The sequence below is a fragment of the Epinephelus fuscoguttatus genome, linkage group LG7 (genome assembly GCF_011397635.1).
Source record: "Epinephelus fuscoguttatus linkage group LG7, E.fuscoguttatus.final_Chr_v1".
Taxonomy (NCBI): Eukaryota; Metazoa; Chordata; class Actinopteri; order Perciformes; family Serranidae; genus Epinephelus; species Epinephelus fuscoguttatus.
The window spans coordinates 2,819,949-2,840,047 of NC_064758.1; the positions used below are offsets into that span (position 1 = coordinate 2,819,949).

The 20,099-nt window shown below is 41.5% G+C and overlaps 2 protein-coding genes across 7 annotated transcripts in view; one reads left to right on the forward strand and one right to left on the reverse strand.

The window, feature by feature from the left end:
* vps13d (vacuolar protein sorting 13 homolog D) overlaps window positions 1-19,195 on the forward strand; it is a 396,056-nt gene extending 376,861 nt beyond the window's left edge. For 5 of the 6 annotated variants that reach the window (XM_049581624.1, XM_049581623.1, XM_049581627.1 and 2 more), the window contains exons 64-69: window positions 1,264-1,431; window positions 1,732-1,864; window positions 7,583-7,778; window positions 8,187-8,318; window positions 9,014-9,254; window positions 18,238-19,195. In XM_049581624.1, coding sequence (XP_049437581.1) covers window positions 1,264-1,431; window positions 1,732-1,864; window positions 7,583-7,778; window positions 8,187-8,318; window positions 9,014-9,254; window positions 18,238-18,369 — 1,002 coding nt within the window. In that variant the 3' untranslated portion in view covers window positions 18,370-19,195. Of the gene's footprint in view, window positions 1-1,263; window positions 1,432-1,731; window positions 1,865-7,582; window positions 7,779-8,186; window positions 8,319-8,994; window positions 9,255-18,237 lie in introns of those variants that run through there. The other variant, XM_049581628.1, reaches the window with a different exon arrangement.
* Window positions 1-20,099, reverse strand: part of LOC125892003 (immunoglobulin superfamily member 21-like) — a 437,371-nt gene that overhangs the window by 263,484 nt on the left and 153,788 nt on the right. The gene's annotated exons all lie outside the window — the stretch shown is intronic.

Sequence of the window (20,099 nt, forward strand, 5' to 3'; positions counted from 1 at the left end):
ACAACAGTGGGGAAAAAAGCAGAAATGCTTTTCTGCTCTGAGTTGAAGTTTTTTCAACTGAAGGAGTTTAGAGTACTCCAGCAAAAACACCAGGCGCCTAGAGAACAGAAACATGAGGCGCATAGCAGCACAAAAACAGCGAACAAAAAGCTTCATTCTCATTAAAAACAATAGGGTCCTCGCCCTTCAGCAGAGGTTCCTAATGAGCTGCCTCAAATTGCTAAAAGGCTTTCTGTGTGTTCGGGGACATATAGTGCTGAAATGGAAGTCACCTCTGCTCATAACCCATTCTTTATGAATTAAACACATCTTCTACTACGCTTGAACATGTTGTATATTGAAAGGGTTATCCTCAGTGTTTGACAGAACTTCTTTTGGGGGCTTGCTATTGTTATCGCTACTTTTTTGTCCTCTTTCTAGTGACCGTTCTTGATTTATGTCCTAATATCTATGTTTTATGCTTGTATTTTAATTATGCAATTGTGTGTTTCAGTGTATATGTTTAGGTCTTGTTTATATATTTTTCACATGTATGCATGTAGGTGTGTGTGTGTGTGTGTGTGTGTGTGTGTGTGTGTGTGTGTGTATTTTTTCCTGTCTTCCATCCAGATGCAGACTAATTTTGCTCACTCATATCTGTTAGGGGAGGGAAAAAATCGATGCAGCATGCATAGTATGGAGATAATTTTGTGTGGCAATATCGTATCATCACACAATTCCAAGTATCAATTTTTTTATTATATAAATTATTGATATTACAAATACAAATTAAACTTTAGGTAGCCTACTAATAATATACTTAATACTTTTTCTGCTACAAAATATGACTTAAGTGAGAACAGACTCAAAGCATTATCTTATTAGTTAAAACAGATGTTGACAAAGTTTTCCTTTGGGGACAAAATTTACAGTTGAAAAAAGCTAATATATCGCAACATATTTTATCGCAATACTCGCAACATATTTTAAATGTTTGTTTCCTGCTTTCATATCGGTCAAAGATATCTGTTTGTATTGTTAGTCAATCAAACATTACAGCCTGAAACTGATGCTGTGCATCTAATCACTGCATCATGTAGGAACAGATGAGTGCCAATGATGGGTGCATATTAAAAGTCAACATATTTTTAATTGTATTTTTGCAACGTAAAGATAATTTCATCACCTGTTACTGGCTTCACGGTCACATAGCACATAAGCAGATCTGTCATGTGATGTGGTGGGCTGTCAGGTCATCACTGAACAGTGTTAACCTGTTTGTAGGAGCTGATCAGCCAGGCAGCTCAGATCCTAGGCTCCGTGGACTTCCTGGGAAACCCCATGGGTCTCCTCAACGACGTCACTGAGGGAGTGTCTGAGCTCATTAAGTACGGCAATGTGGGTGGTCTCATACGCAATGTGACCCATGGCGTGTCCAACTCTGCTGCCAAGGTACACCCTTGTCTAGCTGTGTATAAGTGACTCTCTTTTTCTATATTTACTGTGCTATATATTTTTATAACATTGTTTTCCTGTTCACACATCACAGTCACAGTTATCATTTGATTTGAATGCATTGTTTGGCTGTTGCATTATTGTATTGTATCGTGTAGGCATTCGTGTGCCCACCTCCTGAACATACACGAGCATATACCTGTGAAACATATAAAACATATGAGGAAAAGCATATGAAAGTTGTAATAGTGGAAGAAGCCGTGCAGTTTTAACATCTTCTTGTTCTTTGTGTGTCAGTTTGCAGGTACTTTATCAGATGGGCTGGGGAAGACCATGGACAACCGGCACCAGAGCGAGCGAGAGTACATCAGATACCACGGAGCCACCAGTGGAGAGCACTTGGTAGCAGGGATCCATGGACTGGCTCATGGTACGACCTGGCTCAATTTTTATGTTTGGGCACAGCAGTTACAGTACAGTGATCATTTAGTGGGTGAATAAGACTCTTTTCACACCTCAACACTGAACAACACTGAATAAAACTGACATTATTGCCTGATGGGTTTGGGGCAGTGAACACTACAAGCAATGTAACAGTTGTGAATATAGAAAATTATAGATATTAGGGCTGTCAGACAGGGAAAAAAACTGAATCGTGATTAATGGATGAATTTCAATAGTCACATTTTTAACACAAGTTTAAAATTCCGTTATTTTGCATTTTAAACAGTTTTGAAGTCTATATTAACAAGGTGAATCAGTGCTTACCAGAGTGTCTTGATTGGGATTCAAATGAATGCAAAGAAATTTACTTTATGATCTTGACTTTTAGAGTTACATGTTCCTACAAAGCATTCTTCTGTATATCGAACCATTAAAGCAAAGGAGTGCAATGTCCAATCAATGTTAATATGGTGCGCAGTTACCCTGAGGTACTTTTGTTTACTTACTGATGTCCAGTGATCCCTGGTTGATGCGACAGCATTTGCACTTTCATAGGAGTTCCAGTTTAGTTGCTTTCTCTGATTCATGCAGGTCCTGCATGTGTGAAACTATAATACCCCCCCATGGTAAGACACAGTCCTGTGCAAAGACATTTTTGGGGGCAGATGCTCAGGCAAAAAAGGGGGGGCACCTCTCTCATAATTCTTAATTTAAAAAAATAAAGTTATAAACACTAACATGTTTAGCTTACTTACATATTTATTTTAATAGCCACACAATGATGCAGCTAAGAGCATCATTTTGTTTAAAGAGTATTAGGGACACATATGAAATGGTGGGGTTTTGGGACCCTCCCAGGAAATTTTGAGCCTCAAACGCTTCATTTCCTGCATTCTGGTGATTTTTTTTTCCTGCATCAATTTATGGCGGAAATGTATTTATTTATGTCAAGGAAAACAAAATTTAGGTGGCAGATGATAAATCAAAATAAAAAAAATAATAGAAAATATGGCAGTAACACTCTCAGGCATTCTGTACTGCAGGGGTGTCCAAACTTTTTTCACTGAGGGCCACATACAGAAAAATATACGAAGAGCTGGGCCGGGCCACTTACTATAGGTGAGGTATATAGCCTCACATCTCATGTATTAAAGTTAGACAAAATCAATAAAAAGCACATCACAATATGCTTTATTGTTGAATATGCTTAAAAAAGCAGCCTAAACCACAGCTTTCCATTAATGGATTTTCATTTATTTATTCAGAAAAAAGGTTGGTAGTAGGCTTGTGCCGATTTCCGGTTTAACCAGTTTGGTCTGGTTTAAGAGCAGTTTAATTCACGTCAACCGGATAAACCGGGTCGGGGGGGGAGCTTTTCACATCAGCGGCGTGTCAAGGGACTATATTCAACTTATCTTGCATTGTAACATGCATTATGACAACTTAATAAGGTTTATGTATGTTTTTAAATGAAGTGGAGGAGCCTGCAAGTGTTTTGTTTAGTTTGTCTCAGAGGCTCTGCAGACTGTGGACTCCGCAGCTCCGCTCAGCTGTCTGCTGCTGCTGCTGCCGCCAGAGAAGTGTCCTTCTGTTTCTTCTTCTTCTTCTTCTTCTTCTGTAACCTTGTGTGTATTGGCAGTTAATACAGCATTATCGCCACCTAGTGGATTGGAGACGCATTACACCTATAATGGGCTTTTATTGGGAAAAATAGCTCAAATGCGACCCCCAGTGGTAAAATTAGGTATATAATTCGATATATCCGTTTGTTCGTTAGATATTTGGCTTTAAATCAAACCGGTTGGAAAATTTTCAAACCGGCACAAGCCTAGTTGGTAGCTTATTCTCAAAACAGCAGCCTTAGATTTCTCCTTAGTCAGGATGGTGATCCCCTTCACAGCCCTGTACAGAGGGGGAACAATAAGGGGAAACTGGGATGGGTACATTTCAAGCCTGTTATGTAAATTATTGGGCTAATTAACACACCAATTAACATTTGTTAGAAAATGTTATTAACTTTAATTGACGGAATTGGGCTTATTAACTGGGGTGCACATAATTCTTAGTGAGTTACATCGGTGAGTATCAGCTGCGCTGGGTATTTAAATCAGTCGCGGCGCTGACAGTCCAGCTGCAGTGGCTAATCTGACGCACCTCGAGCCAATAATGCGGACAAATGTGACTTGACCACGGAGCGATTGAATCTGCCTCACAGTAGGGAAAGTTTCAATCAGCTGATTTTGCGCAGTGTGTGTGCGCTGTGCACAGTGATGTTTACTCCTTCGTGTGTGGCATTGCACTCAGTGGGAGCTAGATGCTGCGCTTTGGATTGAAGGATGGCTGGCAGGTCAGGAGTGAACTTGGTGGTTGAGATGCAAAGGACATCACGGAGATGGCTGGCAGTCATTTTGGTTCTCAGTTTTCTTTTGTTCAGCGTTAACAGAGAAAATGTTTGCTCACATATGTACAGTACAGGCCAAAAGTTTGGACACACCTTCTCATTCAATGCGTTTTCTTTATTTTCATGACTATTTACATTGTAGATTCTCACTGAAGGCATCAAAACTATGAATGAACACATGTGGAGTTATGTACTTAACAAAAAAAGGTGAAATAACTGAAAACATGTTTTATATTCTAGTTTCTTCAAAATAGCCACCCTTTGCTCTGATTACTGCTTTGCACACTCTTGGCATTCTCTCCATGAGCTTCAAGAGGTAGTCACCTGAAATGGTTTCCACTTCACAGGTGTGCCTTATCAGGGTTAATTAGTGGAATTTCTTGCTTTATCAATGGGGTTGGGACCATCAGTTGTGTTTTGCAGAAGTCAGGTTAATACACAGCCGACAGCCCTATTGGACAACTGTTAAAATTCATATTATAGCAAGAACCAATCAGCTAACTAAAGAAAAACGAGTGGCCATCATTACTTTAAGAAATGAAGGTCAGTCAGTCCGGAAAATTGCAAAAACTTTAAATGTGTCCCCAAGTGGAGTCGCAAAAACCATCAAGCGCTACAACGAAACTGGCACACATGAGGACCGACCCAGGAAAGGAAGACCAAGAGTCACCTCTGCTTCTGAGGATAAGTTCATCCAAGTCACCAGCCTCAGAAATCGCAAGTTAACAGCAGCTCAGATCAGAGAGCAGATGAATGCCACACAGAGTTCTAGCAGCAGACCCATCTCTAGAACAACTGTTAAGAGGAGACTGCGCGAATCAGGCCTTCATGGTCAAATAGCTGCTAGGAAACCACTGCTAAGGAGAGGCAACAAGCAGAAGAGATTTGTTTGGGCCAAGAAACACAAGGAATGGACATTAGACCAGTGGAAATCTGTGCTTTGGTCTGATGAGTCCAAATTTGAGATCTTTGCTTCCAACCGCTGTGTCTTTGTGAGACGCAGAAAAGGTGAACGGATGGATTCCACATGCCTGGTTCCCACTGTGAAGCATGGAGGAGGAGGTGTGATGGTGTGGGGGTGTTTTGCTGGTGACACTGTTGGGGATTTATTCAAAATTCAAGGCACACTGAACCAGCATGGCTACCACAGCATCCTGCAGCGACATGCCATCCCATCCGGTTTGCGTTTAGTTGGACCATCATTTATTTTTCAACAGGACAATGACCCCAAACACACCTCCAGGCTGTGTAAGGGCTATTTGACCAAGAAGGAGAGTGATGGAGTGCTGCGGCAGATGACCTGGCCTCCACAGTCACCGGACCTGAACCCAATGGAGATGGTTTGGGGTGAGCTGGACCGCAGAGTGAAGGCAAAGGGGCCAACAAGTGCTAAACACCTCTGGGAACTCCTTCAAGACTGTTGGAAAACCATTTCAGGTGACTACCTCTTGAAGCTCATGGAGAGAATGCCAAGAGTGTGCAAAGCAGTAATCAGAGCAAAGGGTGGCTATTTTGAAGAAACTAGAATATAAAACATGTTTTCAGTTATTTCACCTTTTTTGTTAAGTACATAACTCCACATGTGTTCATTCATAGTTTTGATGCCTTCAGTGAGAATCTACAATGTAAATAGTCATGAAAATAAAGAAAACGCATTGAATGAGAAGGTGTGTCCAAACTTTTGGCCTGTACTGTATGTTGAGCCGAACAGACTCACTCTTTTTGCGTGGCATCTCATCAGTGGAAACTTTTCCTTTTCCAAGCTCCGGTAGAAGGGGTCCATGTCATTGGTTCGACAGCCCATTGGTTCGACATCCCATTAGTCCGACTGTCCGCGGTGCTGAACGGCTCGCGGTGGGCGTATGGTGCGCCGCGACCGGCTTGAGGCAGAGCAGGCTCACAGCTTATGTGTTTGCCACTTTCTTTTTCATTTTAACCCACACCATGATTTTTTCCTAACCCGAACCAAGTGTTTTTTTTGCCTAAACCTAACCAGACCTTAACCACAGGGCATCATGATGATTTCGGAACGGACTTCGGAACAATGAGTTTAATATGGTCAGAACAATGGGATGTCGAATCAATGGGCAGTTCCCGGTAGAAGTCGGGGAGGGAGAGACTGATGTTGATTATTCAGAGATTCATCACACTGCATTTAGATGAGTTTTAATTGCCTTGTTTAACAGTAGCACCCCCTAGTGTTAAAACTAAGAAGTACTATACTATCCACAGTGAGGTTTAAATGGTTCTGGATGTACAGAGTAGAAGCTGCTCTGACACATTCACACAATGAGGATGATTTCTACCACAAAGTTCTTTTAGGTATGAAGTTAATGGAGTTCTTTAGAGAAAAAAAGTCATCTGGGGAGTAGTTTGGTTCATTTACATAAAATTCAGCTTTTTTACAAACATGGTTCTTTTCTTCAGGCCTTAAATGCAAGGTTTATTTTATATTCTCTTCTCTTAATTTCTCACCAGAACCCTTTAATTTAATCAGCTCAATTCTTTACGTTCTGTTCTTTATGTTTTATTTCTGGTTCAGAAATAAAATTAAAATTCACTTTTTTTAAAACTCCTTCTCTGCGCTCTTGGCACAAGAAATGTGCAGCACCAAACCATATTTCAGATTTATTGAAATAAATTATCAGAGCATGGGCGTGGGACATCTAAACATTATTTCGAGTTAAGTTTCGGTTTTTAAAGACGTGGATGTGGGAAAGCAATTCAGCGTCTGTCTCAAGCAGCTGGTGAACTGGGATCAGCTAGAGAGCTGGAAGGAGACGGTGTGATTTTACGTCAGACTTGCTTACTTGTTATTGAGTTTAACGGTGGGTTATTGCCTAAATTATACTGGCTGTATTGAGATGTTTTAATTGTAGTTTAATCTGACAACAGTTACCAACAATACCAAAGCTTAGGGCAAATGCTGTTGTTACTTGGCTGTCCATGAAGGCAGGTCAGGGTGATGCTGCTCTGCAGATCACTTGATTTAAGTGCGTTAACTGTGGTGACTGTGACAAGGCACGTTGATGAGGGAGGGGTACAGGCTCTTGTGGTCTGGCAGGATTAAAACATAAGTGCATTTTCAGGCATTACAACATGATTATAATGAGGAGTTGACATCATGGGCCAAAGTAAAAAAAACTAAAATATTAAGTCAGAAAAAGAAATTGAAGAAATGGAATGGAAGAAATGTCTCGTGCAAAAGACCATTTATGTAGTCAGAGGGCAAAAAATTTCCTGGGGGAAGATCTCCTGTGCAAGTTTGCTTGTCCTTTTAAATAAACACCCCCTTCCCCCCAGGTATCATTGGAGGCATGACGAGCATCATTACGTCCACAGTGGAGGGTGTGAAGACAGAAGGTGGAGTCAGCGGCTTCTTCTCAGGCCTGGGAAAAGGTCTGGTGGGCACTGTGACCAAACCAGTGGCTGGAGCTCTTGACTTTGCCTCAGAGACAGCACAGACAGTCCGGGACATGGCTAGTCTCAGTAACCACAGGTGGGTTGAGTCTCTTACTTAATTATTATATGAACCTTTGAAAAAATGACGTTTGTATTATACAGAGTCAAAGAGACTTTCAGGTCTCTACAGAGAATACACTGAGAGCTGAATTTGCTAACGTTTATTGAAAGTAAATTACCATAGCTGTATGTTAAGGAGGTTTATGCTGTGAACTGATTTGGAAGGACATGTAATGACTGGATTTTAGAATGCTGAAGCAAATCTCATGACAAAAGCAGGGAGAGAAACAGTGCCAACAAACTCATATCAACATGGATATATAAAAAAGAAAAAAAAAAAAGAGATCTGGACACTACTGAAACTACGAAGTCCTGATACCTAAACTAGTCGAAGGTGTGTACTGTACTGTGTGTAAAGTGTTTGTGTTGTTGCTGTGTTTATCAGACTTGGTGTGCAGCGGGTCAGGAAGCCTCGCTGTTGTAAGGGACCTCAGGGTCTGCTGCCTCGACACTCGGCCACCCAGGCGGACGGTCAGGAGCAGCTCTTCCGCCTCACTGACAACATCCACTCTGAGTTGTGAGTCTCACCCATTTCACTACATTCAAACACACTCTGTGTGTCTTACGGCAGACTTATACTTTTATACTATAACATTTTATTGTTACTAGCACAATCCGGTGGCATTTTACATTGTATAAATTAGCCTAGCAGCTAGCGCAGTTTTCCTCTACTCATATGAGGCCAGGAACAACAGCAACATTTATCAAAGGTAACGTTAGAAAATTCGGCTCCATTACAGCTCACAAGGTTCACTGACAAAACAACTGTCTTATATAAACACGTTTTCCAAACAAATACAACATGCTGTTATTAGCACAAGCCCATGGCATTTTACATTGTATAAATTACTCATATGAAGCCAGGATAAATCCCACACAAGACTTAGAATGCTATTTTCTAGGGACTTTATTGTCTTCACAATTAATTTTTTTCTTATCTATGAAATAAAAGTAAATAAAAGCTTTGTTTCCACTGAGGGACATGTTTTCAGCTTACAGAAATAGACAGGACAGCTGCGTTGCTGTGACATTTAGTTACATTTCTGGGGAGGTGCATGTAATGGCTACTGCATAGGGTACGGTTTAGGTTATGGCGTAGGTTATGGCGCAGGTTATGGCATCAGTCCATCGCAGAAGTATAAATCCTGCTTAACGCTCTTATCACCTGCTGTTCCATTACACTGAAAGTTCAGTTTCTGTTTGCCACAATAGCTTCATCGCTGTGGAGCCAATCGACAGCTATTGCGTCCTCATCTCCTCCAAAGTGGTCTACTTCCTGAGGCCGGGGGAATATGTGGACCGTGAGGCCATCTTCCTGGAAGTCAAGTATGATGACCTCTACCATTGTCTGGTCTCTAAGGATCATGGGAAGGTATATGTGCAGCTTACCAAGAAGGCCGAGAGCACCAGCAGTGGTGTGGCCATTCCTGGCCCCTCCCATCAGAAACCCATGGTGAGACACTCATCTGACTCATTTTACATTGTCAGTCTCTGGATAGCACAATTGCTTTAGCGACACCCACATAACACAAAAATATCAAATATTTTCTCAGCTCCCGCTGCTGGTATCTCTCTATGCAGATAGCATTGGTTTCACTATGTTACTGCTTGTTACTCAAAGGTCAAAGTCACTGTGACCTCACACAACATGTTATTGGCCATAAACTCAAGAATTCATGTTAATTATGACAACACTTCACATAAATGTCTAATAGAATAAAATGAGGGAGGGGGTTATCATTTATATTCAAAAGGTCAAAGGTCAGCCCTCTCACTTCCTCTCTGGATAACAACCAGGATCAGGGGCCTCTTGCTCCTCTGATAGCTCACTGTTTTTTGCTATTGATCATCAGGCAATTGTCGTTGCACCATGTGATAAAGCTCTCTGTCAGTCCTTTGTCCTCTGTTGAAGTAGTCTCCAAGTGAAGACAGCATTTATTTAATTTTTGGGCCGATACCGATTTCCAATTTGCAGATTGCTTGGACGGCCAATTCCGATTTTGGCCGATTCCGATTTCATTTTTTTCAAACCACTTTACAGCACACAAGATATGGCAATATTTTCTATCTTTCCTTTATTAGAACATTTTAACCAAGATAGAACCAGCTTTTTAATAATCATCTCAAACAAACAAAAAAAAATAGGGCCACAGGTTAACAAACATTTTCCTTTTTGCTCAAATATAACTTCAGGTAGGGCGGCACGGTGGTGTGGTGGTTAGCACTCTCGCCTCACAGCAAGAGGGTTGCCGGTTCGATCCCGGGTGTGGGAGCCCTTCTGTGCGGAGTTTGCATGTTCTCCCCGTGTCAGCGTGGGTTCTCTCCAGGCACTCCGGCTTCCTCCCACAGTCCAAAGACATGCAGATTGGGGACTAGGTTAATTGGAGACTCTAAATTGGCCCTAGGTGTGAATGTGAGCGTGAATGGTTGTTTGTCTCTATGTGTCAGCCCTGCGATAGTCTGGCGACCTGTCCAGGGTGTACCCTGCCTCTCGCCCGATGTAGCTGGGATAGGCTCCAGCCCCCCCGCGACCCTCAAGAGGAAGAAGCGGTTAGAAAATGAATGAATGAATGAATAACTTCAGGTACAGTATGAAAATAAATAAGTAAAAAAGGCATGCATAAATAAAAACATAGATAAATTTTGGGTCTAGCATTTATATAGCATTTGTGGGTAATTTCTTTAGTAGACGGTTAAGTTTAACACGGACAATTAATGACTTTCTCCTTCTCTGTTTTGAGAGTGCGTGAATGATTTAGGTGAGAAGCCACCCATGTTTCATTTCCTCATATCGCCCATGCCATGAGTTGCACATGTGCGCGTGTGTGCACTGCTGATGTTACACGATGTCAGTCATGCAGCACGCCAGGAATTTGACCGATTTGACGATTTTAAATCGTCATATTTTAGACTGACTGGCCAGTCGCAGATCATGGCCAGTTTTTGTCACTCTCCAGCACTCAGAGCCATACAGCAGGATGGCCTTAAAATCACTGATGTAGATCCTCATCTTAGTTTTGAGGCTATACTGTTTAGACTTCCACATGTAATGAAGTTGGCTAAAAGCATCTCTTGCTTTGTGAAGGCGTGCCATGATGTCTTTTTTATTTATTTATTTATTTTTTTTTTTTATTGGCAAGATCGTGGCCATCACGCATTTCACCGCCTTCTTATGACCCCTCCACTGCCGTCACTTGCTCTGCTGTTTTTAAGGAGTTTGAACCTGTGTCTCTTTCTCAGTTAAATGATATAATTGGTCATATGAAACCTTCTACTTGTCCCACAGATGTTATTCCCTCTCGCTTTTTTAAAGATACCTGTGAAACTATTGGACCTTGCATCCAAACTATTTTAAATAGCAGTTTGGTTCCAAGGGTTCATCCTCTTGAGGGTCGCGGGGGGGCTATCCCAGCTGACATCGGGCGAGAGGCAGGGTACACCCTGGACAGGTCGCCAGACTATCGCAGGGCTACCACATAGAGACAAACAACCATTCATGCTCACATTCACACCTACGGACAATTTAGAGTTGAATTAACCTAGTCCCCAATCTGCATGTCTTTGGACTGTGGGAGGAAGCCGGAGTGCCCGGAGAGAACCCACGCTGACACGGGGAGAACATGCAAACTCCGCACAGAAGGGCTCCCACGCCCGGGATTGAACCGGCAGCCCCCTTGCTGTGAGGCGAGAGTGCTAACCACCACACCACCGTGGTTTCAAGGGTTGTACCAGCAAATTTTAAGCATGCGGTTGTGCAACCACTGATTAAAAAACCTAATCTGGACACCTCTGTCTTCTCAAATTTTAGGCCCATTTCAAAACTTCCTTTTCTTTCAAAGATTTTGGAAAAAATTGTGCATGTTCTATTGCAGTCCTTCTTAAATTCAAATGGTACTCTCAAGGTGTTCCAGTCTGGTTTTAAAGCCTTTCATAGTACTGAAACAGCACTTTTGAAAGTTTTTAATGATCTTTTATAAGCCACTGATGCAGGGAATTCTGCCCTTCTTATGATCCTAGACCTCTCAGCTGCCTTTGATACAGTGGATCATAGTATCCTTATCGCTCGCCTAGAGCATCATATTGGCATACAAGGAACTGCGTTGGAGTGGTTTAGGTCTTACTTGACTGACAGAAGCTTCTCTGTCAGCCTTGGTGATTGTGTGTCCTCCTCAGCACCTTTACCATGTGGAGTGCCTCAGGGGCCCATTCTTGGGCCTATCCTCTTTTCCCTTTATATGCTCCCCCTGGGTTCAATTCTGAGAAAGCATGGCATTGCATTTCATTTTTATGCAGATGACCAGGCCTGGAATTTCTTAATTTTAGAGGCAAGGCCACTTGGCCTTTCGTGTTGTCAATTTTTTGAGGGCACAAAGGCCAAAAGCCAAGGCAGCAAGGCCATACGATAAAACAGTGATTTTAAGTCCACTTCCATAATGAATTTAAGGACTAAGGATGTATAACTATCTGTGAAATGAATAAATAAAACAAGCTCAAGTAATAATAATGAGTTTAATAAGTAATAATGTGATTTATTTAATAGCACTAATAAACCCAATGTGTTTTAAATATAGAACAACCAGGTTCATGTATTTAAGCAAACAATCTTAAATATTAGGCCTAAATATTTTTTGAGTGTACATGATAAACTGATTCACTGAACAAGACTGGCTTACACTTATGTTTGATGTGTTGTTAGGTAGCTAACAAACAAACAAACTACAGCAGGGTTATTCAATTACTATTTCAACTGGGCCACATTTCAAAACCAGATAATGTCGACGGGCCACATTTTTAGCATACTATATATAGCCTATTTATATATACAGGCATGGCCCTCCTCAACATGATGCAGAAACAGACTAAAAGAGAGCTGTCAAAGTGACATTAACAGTATCTAATAACACACACTATCTCTCTACCAGCATCTCCCTCTCTCCCTCTCCTCCACACACACACACACATGCCCACACCTCATCTCCTGATGCTTTCCTTATAGGTCAGTTACACAGGATATAGTTTTATACATGGCAGCAACAGTCATGTTTACAACAACAAAGTCACTATTTAAAACCCAATAATATCTGACTGGAATATAAATTTTCCTCCTGACATCACAATACTGAGTGAAGAAAGTCACGTTATCTCAGCATGAAGACAAACATCAGTATCAATCATTCATCCTGCTCTCTGTCCCTCCTCTACTGAGGACACTCACTGTCTGCAGGTCGCTGCCACAGGTAGCCTACATGTTCAGATAAAGTGTTAGCCTACAACAGACAACTTTCATTTTAGTTTGTATTTAACACTTTGCTGTTAGCACCGCGAGCGTGATGTGCTTGTGTCTACTGCGATCATAAATCATAATAGCAGAGAATGAGAGACTGTGGACAGAGCAGATTGAAATATGGCTTTCTACATGCTGATCACATGTAGCTATTGATAAAGTATTGGCTTGGCTGGCAGAGGTTTTATTGCACTTACTCACAGTAACAAGTGTAGTTGTCGTTAACTAGAGTCATCTTGACGTTATATTCCCTTCATCTGCACCACGGCCTCTCTGCTGTTGAGTTTGTGTGTCTGTGTGTGTGCACACGCTGTGAGGGGTGACATGCAGAGAGCAGGAGAGAGGCTGCAGAATGATGATGAAACCGAAACTTTAAAAAGTAACGCCGATAATGGCAGAGCTTACTGTTATTACGGTGTTTATTAAACTTGCCTTGGGTTGTTTAATACCGGGTCTCGGTACCGATCCCTGCCCTGGCGTTTGATGAAGTCTCCTGGTTGGCCGGTGATAGATTGGTGTCAAACTGTCGTTACAGCCCATCCGAGCGGTTCATGCCAGGCTCGAATCAAACCCCCCACTGGTGATGTACGTATCGTCTCATTTGATGTTGCCCAATAAGAATCCAGAATGTCATTGCATTATTTTTTTTTCAATAAACGCTGTCAAACCCATGTTGACAGGAAAGAGACAGAGGAGAAAACCGCAAAATCACCTGGGGCAGTGCGGGCGGGGCATCAAGGCCACTGTGGCCTTAGGGCAGATATTTTTTTCAAGGGCACAGGGCCAAATTGGGAGGCCACGAGAGCCATTGCCCTCGTGGCCCTTGTGAAATTCCTGCCCTGCAGATGACACACAAATTTATCTGCCTTTAAAACAAAATGGCACCTCCAGCTACTGCTGGACTATCTTGAAGACATTAAAGTATGGAAGGCCCCGTTTTAATGAAGAAAAGACAGAGATTTTGATATTTGGACCCAGTGGTGCATGTGTTGGCCCCAATATGGACCTGAGCAATGTAAGGCCATATGTAAAATCATCTGTCAGAGACCTTGGTGTGATCATGGACAGTGGTTTTAATTTGGATAAACACATAAATTCAGTCGTCAAATCTAGCTTTTATCAACTGAGGCTTTTATCTACGGTTAAGTCCTGCCTCTCTTTTAACGACTTTGAAAGACTCATCCATGCTTTTATTTCTACCCGTCTGGACTATTGCAATGCCCTTTATGTTGGGATTAGCCAGAACTCCCTTTCATGACTGCAGCAGGTTCAAAATGCTGCAGCTCGCCTTTTAAACAGAAGAGGCAAGAGAGAGCACATTTCTCCTGTGCTAGCCTCCCTTCAATGGCTCCCTGTATGTTTTAGAATTGATTTTAAATTTTTAACCTTTGTTTATAAATCTTTACATGAGCTTGCTCCCATTTATTTGTCCGATCTTTTAGTGGCCCATGCACCTCCACGTGCTCTCAGTCCCTTTTAGTTATGCCAAGATCTAGGCTAAAGCAAAGGGGAGACCGGGCCTTTTCAGTTGCAGCCCCCAAACTCTGGAACGAGCTGCCCCTGCATGTCAGACTGTCCCCCTCACTGCCTGTTTTTAAATCACATCTTAATGCACATTTTTATTCTTTGGCTTTTAACTCCGTATGAGAGTTTGGCATTTTTGTCTGTGTAACCTGTTTGTGTTTCTTTTTATTTATTTATTGTGTTGCTTTTATGCTCATGATTGTTCAGCATTTTGGTTCAACGGCTGTTGTTTTAAATGTGCTTTATAAATAAATGAATTTGATTTGATTTGATTTTTGTGTTCCACTTTCGCTGCTTATGTGACTTCCAAGGTATATAAAATCTAGGATCACACTGCATTCAGAGTGTTCATAGAATGTCCTTATGATGTTTACCATTTTGAGTGGTATTCCATAGGTCCGTACGATCTTCCATAGCCTTTCACAGTGAACACTATCAAACACCTTCTCAAAGTCAATGAAGTTGACGTACAAGGGGGCATTCCACTCAATACACTGTTCTGTGATGTTCCTTAGAGTAAAGATCTGGTCTATGCATCCTCGACCTTTCCGGAATCCAGCCTGCTCTTCTTTAAGCTTGGAATCTATGGCATTTTCCAATCTCTCAAAGAGGACAGTTGTTAAAATTCCTCAGATCTCCTTTCTTAGGAAGCCTGTATATGAGATCCTTGCTCCAATCCTTTGGGATGACATTTTGCTCCCAGATTGTAGCAAAGAGCTCAGTCAAAACCCTGGAGGCTGTGGTGATATCTGCCATAAGTAGTTCTGCCTGCAGCAAATCAATTCCAGGAGCTTTCCCCTTCTTCATTTGTTTGATTGCTGCTTCTACTTCAGCTTGGGATGGAGGGTTCATGTTCAGTTAAGCACTTCTTCAAAATGCTGGGCCCATGTTACAGCTTGTTCCCTTTCAGTTGTTAAAAGTTTTCCTTGTTTATCCTTAATTAATTTAGTGCAAATGTTCCTTCGACCACTTAGCGTTTCGTGATCTTATACACCGTACCAAGTTGTCCCTTACCTGCTGCCATTTCTGCTTCACTTGCCAGTTTCTCCATAAAGGCTCTCTTATCCCTCCAGGCACTCTTCTTGACTTCCAAGTCTTTCATCCGATATTCCTCTTTTACACATTCAGTTAATCTAGGTGACTTTGCACTCAGTAGTTTGTCTTTGGCTTTCTTTCTCTCACTTATTTTTGTCCATGCCTCAGGTGTTATCCATTGTTTATCTCCTTTCTTTCTAAAGCCTAAGACTATCTCTGCTGTTTCCTTATATGCTTTTGTTATGTTGCCCCACGTTCTCTCAACATTGTTCTTACTTTTTCTCCATTTCCATTTCCAAGGTGAGTGTGACCTCACAAAATGTGTTTTTGGCCATAGCTCAAGAATTCATATGCAAATTTTGACAAAACCTCACCTAATAGGATAAAATGATGAGGTAAAGACATATCCAAAAGGTCAAAGGTCAACTTTACTGTGACATCATAATGTTATGCATAAAATATTTTTCTGGCCAATATTTAATGTCATATCTCAGGAACAGAAAGGGAAATATTTGGTCACAGGCTGAATTGGTGACACTCTTCTTGGGTGTCCACCTTAACTTTATATAGATCTTCTGTGCTGCTGGGGGGAAAGATGTGTGTGAAGCATTACAGACATAGATGTAAACTGTGACAGAGACTTAACTGGTGCTCGGAGGCATACAACTGTGGGGTGATGATTTTGGTTTTAAATTTCTTCTACAGTATATTATCTGAGTCTGGACAGAGACGGACATGGATGTAAGCTGCAACTTGACTTGTTGGTTTACAACCACAAGTGGTAACTGTATTTTGTCCAGGTACTGAGATCTCTGTCTCTGGGATTTCATGCCTCAACCCCTACTACAGTGGAATTGAATGGATTTTAGTTTTTGCTCCTTTGGAAAAAAATTGTCAAAAAATGACTACACAAAGTACAATTCACAAGAAATTCAACAGGACCATGTCACTCAAGACACCATTACTGTTACTCTGGATAATCTACACAAGACACTGTCAACAGTTCTCATAGGAACTACCCTTTTGATGGAAGTAATCCCAATAAATGCTGAGGTTTGTTGAGTAACCGGAACATTTAAGACATTCCCTCTGAAAAAACTTTCTCAAGGGACCAAGACCCTTCAGAGGAACTCAGGAGCTAAACCTGGTTTTTGACTGAAGGAACAGGATCCTTCCACAGGGCAGAGATGTCCCTGCTGTTGGAGCAGAACTCTCTAAAGGTTCAGCAGCTTAAGGGGGCAGAGTTTGCAAGGCAGACTGTTGCTGATTGAACAAACAGTGGCTGTGGCAACTACTACTTGTGTACCAACAAGGGAGTACCCAGCTAGTGATATTAGGATGAGGGTCAGACAAGCACTACTTGTTGTGTGTGAAAATTGCTTTTCAAATACCACCATGGGTCTAATCTGCCTTGATAGTTCTTCAAATGCATTGAAAATGTGATCAGAAATGTACAAAAGGGACTTGTAGTGTCTAGTTTAGTTCCTGTGATTAGTTCCAGTGGTTGCATTGTTCCTGAAACATTTTGGTCCCAAGGGGAATATAGTTTCTGGAAAGAGATGTTAAAGCTGCCCACACCTCTGATTTATTTAGTCAATCAGATAGTTCTGGTGTTGTGGGACATCATCCTCTTCCATCTTCCTACACAGCTAGCTACATCCACACAGAATAGCAGGAAATTAGTGACAGCTTTGTTTGTATAGCATACACCAGCATAATTCAATGTAATAAAATAGAAAACATAGTAAAGGCTCGAGATTTTCCCCTTGACTCAGGGGACACAAAGCAGTCCTGTCCCAGAAGACGTGAGAGGTCTGCATGGTTCAAAGTGTAGCAGAAGCTCAGAAATGTATTTGGGTCCTAAACCATTCAGTGCTTCTAAACCCACAAGAGTATTTTGAAGTCAATTTTCTAACAGACAGAAAGCCAGTGTAAAGACTTCAGAACTGGAGTGATGTGATCTACTTTAGGGAAACACAGAAATCTACACTATAAAAAAATTACTAAACAGTTTTACAGTCATTCAGTCCTTCATTACATGGCCTGTTTTGTTTTGGGGTTGTTGTTTTCGTGTTCTTTCTCCCCACATCCCCTTCTCTCAGTGGTGTAGTGACGTCACAAGAAATTGGATAATTCGCCCATATCCCCCAGAGAGCAGGTTAAGTGTAATGAGCGGGTAAGGGAGGCTGGGGGCCGGGAGGAACCCAGAAAAAATTTCCTCTCTGTTATTTAGTAGGCTTTTGTATGTAGTTATGTTGTGGTGGTCTTATGTAATATTTCAAAATAGTAGTAATGGTATTTCTAAAGAATAGTAAAAGATAAACATTCTGATTTTTTTTTCCCCCATTTGTGGCACCCCCTGTGGACAATGGCGCCTTTGGCATTGGCCTGTACTGTCTATGCCGCGGGCCAACACGTCACGGTATAAATCTGTGACCCTCTGATCATCTGACACAGTGTGAATGGGGGGTCATGGAGCACACTGTACAATGATGCTTACTTTTATTCCCAACGCCCCTCATCTGTCTGTCGGTCTGTCTGATCCCATCAGTAGTATTTCCACTTGCTAATCAAGTAACAATCTTCTCCACAGGTCCATGTGAAGAATGAGAGTCTCGCCATCAAAATTTCTCAAGAAATCAACTATGCCAAGAGTCTGTACTATGAGCAGCAGCTCATGCTGCCTGCCAGTGAGAACGAAGACTGTCTGCTGCTTGAGTCTTGATCACATGACTTTTCTGAGGTGTCTGAAGGACTACTAATTTTTCTTAAAACGTGAGGAGGAGAGGACCTTTATTGATTTTTGTAGGCCATGGTATTTTTAAGTGTTTGACAAACTGCATCAAAGGGAATAGTCACATGACCTGATGTTTGGCAAAGCACATTCATGCACAGGACAAAAACATATGCAAAGCAGTGTTAGTTTGACTGTGTATATGTTGAAAACACTGACTTTCTGTGTTGATATGATTGCTGATGGCAGCAGGTGTACACATGACACAGGTGTTCTGTATGTTTGTGAATAGACAGAAATGTAAATAGACCTACATACCAATACTATAACCCAGTGTACATACTGTATTAATTATGAAGTATGACGAATAACTACAGCTGATAATGTGAAATGTAAGAAACTGCCTTTACAACTCTATTTTGTGTATAAGAGATTATTAGTTTGGGGGGGGGGATTGCACTGACACAGGGAGGGACGGGACCTCACACGCACAGAAACTGCCTGTTACTGTCTCTCTGCCTTTTACAATCACAGACCTCTGAGTCTGACATGTCTCTGCTTTTATTTAACAACCCTTTTTTAATGAGCCCAGTTATTTCTAACCAGAGTCTTCTAAAAGGCAGTGTGCACTTCCAACTCACCAGGCTTCACTCAGAATTGTACTCAACTTGTTGAAGAGTGTTTGGTGTCTGATGAGAGTTTCTTGAGCTTAGTTGTGTCTGCCTGTCAGAGAGGTAGTGGACTGTGGTGGATGTGTGATCCTGTAAAATAATGTTCACATGGACACTGCTTCAAATAAAGCACCACAGCTGCAGCACTCACTTTGTGGGACCTGTTATTTCCAATTTGAACGTACAGTATTTGCTATAGTCTATCATTGCATACACAAACCTGTCAGGGTGAGGATCGTGATGATTTTTTATTAACTAAAATAAATCCCAAAGATAAAAATCTCAACATTTTTAAAGTTATAATCCTTAAGATCTGCTGCAAGATTTTTTCAGTGCTGACGGTGATTGTTCCAACAAAAATGCGTCTACAAGAAAAGAAAGTTTCTGGAGAGTGTACGTTCACTGACGCTACCGACTTTGGTGTCAGAATGGGATCATCAGTGAAAATCAATACTGTAATTTCCAATAATAATTTTGTAATCAACCTGCAATCAATCCACCATTGAGTAACTCTAGATCATGAACACTGGTTGGGCACCATTGATGTAGCGTCATTGTCATGTAATCATTGTAATTTGTCCAATATTTTATTATGACTAAAAGTTGCAAACTGATGACGTCCCCATCATTCTCAGCTGTAGTTTGTGCTTACTGCTAATATGTTTCGGTAAACCAAGATGGTGATCATGGGAAATAATACCTGCTAAACATCAGCTTTAGCCCTTTGTTCACTGCACAAAAAAACAACACTAACACCTGCTAACATCTGGCTTTTTCATTTAATGGGACAGGTGAAAATCACCATTCACATGCCAATCAAATGACTCTGCAGTAGTCACTGGTATCCATCTGCATCCAAACAGCACTTACACATCGTATCAAATTACTCTTGACCAAGTTTGGTAGAGAGTATGAATAAGAGCGGTGCAGGGCTGCCAGACAGTGGGAGTCACAAGGACCCACGAGATCTCGCGAATTCATGCATAATCGTGCAATATAACAAGATGCAGTTTCTATAAACAGAACCACAAAACCAGAGGAGTAGTAGGA